At 39.9% G+C, this 7,398-nt stretch overlaps 2 protein-coding genes across 2 annotated transcripts; both read right to left on the bottom strand.

The window, feature by feature from the left end:
* Positions 1–1,146: 1,146 nt before the first annotated feature.
* On the bottom strand, positions 1,147–2,738 carry LOC131298705 (protein ANTAGONIST OF LIKE HETEROCHROMATIN PROTEIN 1-like). The gene is made up of 3 exons (XM_058324181.1): positions 2,235–2,738; positions 1,916–2,147; positions 1,147–1,819 (listed from the first exon to the last, which is right to left on the bottom strand). The coding sequence occupies exons 1-3, from the start codon at positions 2,736–2,738 to the stop codon at positions 1,347–1,349; spliced, it is 1,209 nt and encodes a 402-aa protein (XP_058180164.1). The 3' UTR covers positions 1,147–1,346.
* Positions 2,739–3,497: 759 nt separating this feature from the next.
* Positions 3,498–6,047, bottom strand: LOC131298704 (uncharacterized protein At2g29880-like). The gene is made up of 4 exons (XM_058324180.1): positions 5,591–6,047; positions 4,565–4,683; positions 4,114–4,452; positions 3,498–4,022 (listed from the first exon to the last, which is right to left on the bottom strand). Exons 1-4 carry the CDS (start codon positions 5,724–5,726, stop codon positions 3,498–3,500), a joined length of 1,119 nt encoding a protein of 372 aa, XP_058180163.1. The 5' UTR covers positions 5,727–6,047.
* Positions 6,048–7,398: the final 1,351 nt, after the last annotated feature.

The following is a 7,398-nucleotide window of genomic DNA, read 5'->3' as shown; positions in this document are numbered from 1 at the left end:
CATCAATTGGTATCTAAGTCGGTACTTGGATATTAACTGGCACATCTATTCTAATCGAAGTTATATTTCACTTTGTTCGGTTCCCAGTTATTTTTGAAGATTCCAGTTTTGGGTCATTTTTCAACCTGTTTTGACCACCCTTTTTGTCCTTTGGACCCACTCTTTAAAGCATAGGGTTTTGATTCCCTACATTGCAAGTTTGATACAATTTGCAACCTCTCTTGCGGCCAATTCTCTCCGTCTCTCTCTCTGTATCAATTGCCCCCACTTGTGCACGCCAACTCTCTCTCTCTCTCCCCACGTTTAATCATCTCTCCATTTCTGCACTTCCTTGTGCATGCAGTTTCGTAATACTTTTGTTATTGAGTGAAATGTGCTAAGTTCTGCTACGATTAAATGGTAGGTACAAAATCAGGATTAATAATCAAACCCATCAAGATAAATTGGTGCTTCACCGTTGCAATCATACCACAAATCAACATGTCTATAGCACACCATTCATTTAATTATCTACAGCTAGTTAAGCCCAAACTACTCCAAACTCTCTAATTAATTAAAGTTTCAAACTACAAATAAAAATAGTGCACAATACTCCGTTGGAAGACCTACGAATAGATTCATACAAAAGAACTCAGAACCACACAAGGATATCAAAGTACTATTATTATTATAATGGCTACCACCACACCCAAGGAAAAAACCATAGCAAGAATTAGGCCGAGTCCAAACCAATCTCTAGCCGGCTGGGTGTAATTTGTTGAGGATCCACTCGGATCAGCTGCCAACGGGAGAAGAGAAGGTGGCGCCGTGTCCGCAACTTGTCTGGTGAAAGTCACCCAAGCATTGTAGGCCTCATCCCATGAGGTGAATTTTTTATGCACAGCCCCTGAAAACCTATTAACCTGCTCACTACAAGATGGCCAATCATTGTAGATGCCTGGGTTCCGACCCACGAGCACAACATAGAATTTTTGGCCTCCCATACTTACTGTGTAATACTGCATAAAAGAGGGAGTCCAATCGCATTTTAGGTAAAGTACAAAAGTAGGAACACATAATCGTATTGGAAAAAGCCGAACAAAACCAAACATAACCAAATATCATTCCAGCAGGTTCACTATGGCCAAATAACACAAAACCCAATTGAGAAATTGCACTTACAGTTAAATGTACGAAACCCATTTGTCCATTGACAGCAGGAATACCAAAACCAACAACTTCTAACATCCAAGGAAAATCCGAATGCAAACAACACTTACAATTAGTCCAGTAGTACAACCCATTAACAAAAAGCTAAGTTAAGTGGCCAATTTTCATGCAGCGGAACTAGTACAATGCAATAAAAGTCAATATGCATCCCACATTTCAATAGCCATTTGGTCTCGTTTTTGCGCCATCAATTCCAAACCCACACGAGATGTGTTCAAAGGCTCTACTTCACCCACATCATCATCGTCAACCTCTTCATCAGTTTCTCCTTCCCATTCGATATCTTCATTGTAACCGTCAAAATATTCATCTCTCCCATGATGCATTAAGATAAAGTTGTGGATAACACAACAAGCCGTAACAATTGTTGGTTGACGGGCATTGTCATAATTAGGCATACCCTTTAATATTGGAAACCTCTTTTTCAAAACCCCAAAGCATCTCTCAATTACATTTCTCAAGGACGAGTGCTTGTAGTTGAATAGTTCGTACGGTGTGCGGAATATTGTATTCGCCCCATCCCATTGGTCCCTGTGATATCGTTGTCCTCGGTACGGAGCAAGATAACCCGGCATATTGGTGTATCCAGAATCGACCAAATAGTACTTATCTAATTCAGAAATTACTCTAGTCAGTATAGTGTGTTTCCTACTAGAATAGATCAAAAAGCAAATATGAGAACAATCTTCTTCAAATTTGAACTTACTAAGTGGTGGATGTGGGAAGTGAAAGTCCGGATTCGATACTGCCGCAAAGAAAACACGTCCATCGTGGGCGCTACCCTCCCAACCTGGGTACACAAATGTGAACTTCATGTCGAAGGAACACACGGCCATTACATTCTGTGTTTTCGTGGATTTTCTGCCGCGAAATGCTAATTCTCTAGAAGCCGGTACCCAAGCATCTATGTGTGTTCCATCTATTGCGCCAACACAATCCTATGGAGATTTTGAAAAAAATGCATTAGTGTAAGTATATATTTTTTCGGTGTGATGTGTACGGTATCGTATGTAATACATGCTTACTTGGAACCATGGATAGTATCTTCCATCATGGAGAATTTCAGGAGGCGTTTCTTGAAGATTTGGTGGTCGAATAATAAAGGGAGCTAGATTGCAAATAGCACGACGCATGATGTTGAAATGCTTGCTTATAGTATCCAAAGAACGCTGGAAGCGGTCAGCAACAACTCTATCCCGTGCATTTTGTCCACAAATGTACAAGAACATAGCCAAAGACTCCTCGACTGAGAGGTTCTTATGATCCCAATTAAGTAGTTCTCGTCGAACTAGCTCGACCGCCAATGCTCTAAACGTATGTTTGTCGACACGTAAAATATCCTTTATGTTTTGTGGATGGGAGTTCAAAAGAAACGTGGTATATTGTTGTCCTGATAAAGGACATGTTCTTTGTGGAATTTTTTGTTTCCCATCTCGTTCCATCATAGCGAGTGTTTCAAGTTCCATCAAGTCATCATCATCACTAAAATCGTCCTCGAGTTGGTAAGGCGGAATTCCACTTGATGACATGGTGATTTGCTAAAACTGTAAGCATAAAAGAAATGTCAATTGACTTTGGAATATCTAAAACTGTCATCGTTGGATTTTGACAATAGTTGTCAAAACAAGTCAATGCTTTGGCATGTTTACAAGTGTTCCATATGTGTCAGAGTATTTTGGGTGGAAACAAGGGTAGTGAGTCACACTCCGCTACTGTTCAAATCAGAAAGTCAGAGGAATGTTTTCGCCGTTTCAGTGGGAACTAAACAAAATCATGTTCCAAAACTAGACTATGTCTAATATTCTTGGCATTTCAATTATGAAAGCATCTCTAAATTGATTGCCCAAATATGCAGAGTGTTTGATAGGTTATTTGTCAGCCTTCAAATTGGTTTTTGGAAGGATGATAAATAAGTTTTTTTGGGTAAGTATATGATAAATAAGTTACTGGAACAGAATGTACATAGTTCCAATGATATTATCCTAAATGAATGTAATCATGCATTTTTTGTGCATCAAGAAAAAAACCATCATCAAGTACAGTGACTGTTTCGACAAATGGAAACAAACGTACCAGTAAAAGCAAGTAAGGAAAACAGACATAAGGCTCCTCAAGTGGAAAAATAGACATAATGCTCCTTCCATACAGTCAAGTACTGAAATGTAGCAGTCACAACAGCAATTGTTCCTCAAGTGGCCAAATAGACATAAGGCTCCAAAAAAAACAGTCATAGCACATAACTATTGGAATTTTAAAAAAAGTCATCGACTCCCTAGGTAAACAACCCATCAATTCCCGGATCCGAAGCGACTGATCCAACCCAACCTGCCATCTGGAGTCAGCTTTATAAAGCCTTCCCTATAATTGACTCCCTCAAGAAGCTTGTCATAAGCCTTATAGAAGGCAGTGTCACTAACAAATTCCTTCAGTGGGTTCATTGCTAGTAGACATGCCTCAATAGAGTAATTTTGGGCCTGAAGACGTTGTTGTGTCAAGGTTTCAAAATACTCTCCCTTTTTTTGGTTCGCGAAAGCCACTCTATCATATGCCTCTTTTTGCTCACATCGCATTGACTTACTGCTTGGTCCACCACTTCCATCAGACATTCGCTTTCTTCCATCAGAGAATGTGCTATCACTGAACTTTATGGCCTTCCCTTGATTCCTCAATTGTTGCTCCTGCTCCAACGAGGGGGCTCCTAGGGGGCTGGGTTGGCCAAAGATGCCTGTGGCCAACGAGCCGTCCAAAAGCTCGTGCAAAAGGTCATAATGGTCAAGCCCTTTACCAATAAATTTTCCGGCATCCTTATGTGCCTACAACGAATAGGAAAATTGGAAATTAGCATTCTAAAAGGTAGAATGGTGCTTGTATAAGTCAAATCATGGTTTTCTAAGGTTTAAATACCTGCAAATAGGTTACCCACACGTCCGCCGATGCAGTGACTGTTTGCATAACCGGGTCCCAACTCAACCCACTTCGCTCGGTCAGGTCTTTGAATAGCCTGTAGTCTTTTTTCAGACGGTCAAATTTCTGGTGGATCTTAATAGTTGTGTAGTCAGTCTTATTGGTCCTCTTCTTTAACTCCTCTAGGATTGCCGTCCATTGTAGGGTATTAAATGCGCGACGTTTGTTTGAGTTTGTTCCATAGTCTTTCCTCGCCTCTTCTACCATAATTTGAAGGAAAATTTCGGTGTTCTCATAACTCCAGTTGTCAGAATCGATTTTTTTACGAGTCGTCATAGGCTACCATGTGGGAAACAATTCACGCATGTTACACATTACTACAGTGAGATGAAATATGCAAGTTCATGTCATGCCTAATGAAATCAACATTACTAAGGAGTAAGAGGAGTACCACTTGGACACTGTTCTCGCCGGTGAATGAGTTTGCCGAGGGCGTAGGAGAAGAAGTGTCACGTCTTTTCCTCTTTGAAGTTGGAGTTGAGGGTTCAAATTTCAGTGATACTGGTTGGCCTAACAACAACGAACAAGAAAAAACAAATTACCCCCAAATAGTTGAAAGAAATTACAGAAATGTGAACCAAAAAAAAAAAAAGAATTTCCAGTCAGGTGTTTGACGTTCTAAAAAAAAAAAAACAGCTGCAAAACAAATCGATGCTGAACACAAAAAGCTCATTTTCCTGCATTTTAGCCCATAATTCCTGCACATATCAGTGATTTCCATTAATGACAAACAATTTCGGCATGCATATAGGAGTTTTCAGCAACCAATTAACAGATTCAGCATCTTTATGTGATATTTCTTGCACCTATTTCTAGTTTCAGCAATATAATTCCAGTTTCAGCAATTATAGGCTATAGTTTCAACACTTACAAGCAATCTCCGGGTTCATAAAATAGAGACGAGGTCATAGCAGAGTAAACGAACGAACAAAACATCAGTAGAGTAAGCTTCCAACCATAAACATCACTTTGCAGTTCATTTGGAATCGTAATTGCTTTCAGTAATTCGCAGGAATGAAAACAAACAAAATTTCACAATATGCAAAAAAAGTACTTTGTTTTCATCTGAAAAAATGCAAAAAAGCTGATGTACACTAAAATGATGCATAACATAGACCACAGTTCAACTGGAACTCATATAGTTGCAGTAGAGGAATATATATTTGCAAATTTCCAACCCCAAAAAAGAAGAAGGTGGGGGGGGACTAATATACTCTTCCTTCATTGCCGATAGGAAACCCTAATGTATTTTCTCACAAACAAGGCAAAACAAACATGTATGGAAATAGATTTGGACAGATCCAGAACACACATAACCCAACAAAAAATCAAACTCAGAACCGAGAACACATAAACAAAATCAAAGCGTATATTAGGAAAAATTGGAAAAGAACCCATGAACAAAATTGAACCATACGTCTACGTCTTCGAACGCAGGTTGATCGGAGAAGCCATCTACCACACTGAACCCCGTCTGTGCTTGGGCCTTCCGTTTTGTTGGAGTAGGAGGTAAGCAAAGAGGGAGACGAATCCTGTGGACGGTCCTTACCCATCTTTATACACCAAATGTCTTGTAATGAACAGGAATCAGTCAAATACCAGCTGTATCCGCCGATGCTATGGAGATTATCGTTGTCTTTTGAGATTTCTCAAAGAACACGGCTAGAGAGAGACCCGGCTAGAGAGAGACAGAGAGAGATAGAGCGACAGAGGGTTAGGGCAAATCTGATTCCAGAAATCGGGAATCAATTCCTCTTCAATGAGACAGAGAAAGAGCAGGACAGAGAGAGAGAGGAGTAAAGGGCAGGGAAGTCGGGAATCTCTACTGTAGCTCTGTAAAAGGCAAAAGATGGAGAGGACAGAGAGGTAGGGAGGGCAGGTTAACGTTAATGAGGGACAGGGACGTAGGGAGGGCAGGTAAACGTTAATGAGAGAGGGGAATAAATGAGGGTAGTGAGTCGCAGGGGATAATTTTCCCAAACTGGGTTCCGAACAGGAGTTTCAGTTTTTGAAAACTTAAAAACTGGGATCCGAACAAAGCCATTGTCTCAGATTTTTACAAGGGGTTTTTGAAAAAAACCTACCTTTGTGATTTTGTCTTTTCACCTCAGATTTATCAATCGGTTTTGGTAAAGTGATGGATAAAGTGGTTTGCTAACTGAGTTTGAGAAAAGCTTTGTTTTAAATTATTATCTAATGACTGATCGATTTGGAAGGAAAGGGATAAAACCACTTAGTCCTTCGTTTTAAAAGAAAAGAATAATATGTGCCAAGTATGGGAGAGTAGTACACAGTGGTATGTTGGGTGGGAAAAAAAAACAACTGCCGTTACGCGCTTTTGCGGGAAGTTATCATATTCCGATGGCAGTTTTTTATTGTTTACTTGCTCAGAAAACAAATTATTCAGAGCCATTTTTTGGACTAACTTTTGTTGGTGGAAGTTCTGTTTTTGGTGATTGCTGCCGCAGGCTGATGATGTTTGAAATGGCTATGCGGAGTAATTTTTCGGCATTGGTTCTAAAATATACTGTTTGGCTTCGGCTTTAGTTAATCGTGTGCGACTTGACCTCAGATGGCTTTGTGGTAAAACTTTTTGGCTTCGGCCTCGGTCAATCATGCATAACTCGATCATGGGTATGGTAAACTGGTTGGCTTCAACTTCGATTAGTCGCGCGCAGCTGGACCTTGAATCAGTTGTGTGGTAAACTATTGATAGGCTACGGCCTCGGTCAGTCGTGCCCAACTTGGCCTCGCATCAATAGTTGATACGGCTTTTGGAGTGGCACACTCAGCCTCGATCCTGCTTATGATCTGCTCGGTTTGGACCATGCGCAGCCAATTGTGTTGGAAAACATGTGTTTTGGACAAGAGTAGATAGGGAACATAAAATTGGTTTCTAATTTGAGAATCATATTGTATATGATCAGTTTCGTGTTGAAACGGGGAAAAGAAAAGAAAAACTGTTCTTGCTTTTACTTGCATAACAGTTACTGTTTTGGCATAATTGTGAAATTATTGCATTATGTAATAAATTCCAGTGGAGGTTTTCATATCATAAGCTACCATTTTGGATAATAAAGGCAGTAGGTCACTGATTGCTATTGTCTTGTTTGGCTTTGGGAAATCAAAACTGAGGTATTATTTTCCAAACATTAATTACTTTGTTAAAGACAGTGGGTCCTGAAAATCAGGTTTGTGGAAAAATCGTGTTATTTGGTTTTGTTT

This window comes from Rhododendron vialii, chromosome 8a (genome assembly GCF_030253575.1).
Source record: "Rhododendron vialii isolate Sample 1 chromosome 8a, ASM3025357v1".
In the NCBI taxonomy this organism is placed as follows: domain Eukaryota; kingdom Viridiplantae; phylum Streptophyta; class Magnoliopsida; order Ericales; family Ericaceae; genus Rhododendron; species Rhododendron vialii.
Note: the sequence above shows the minus strand (reverse complement) of the source record. Positions and strands in the feature narration are given on the sequence as shown.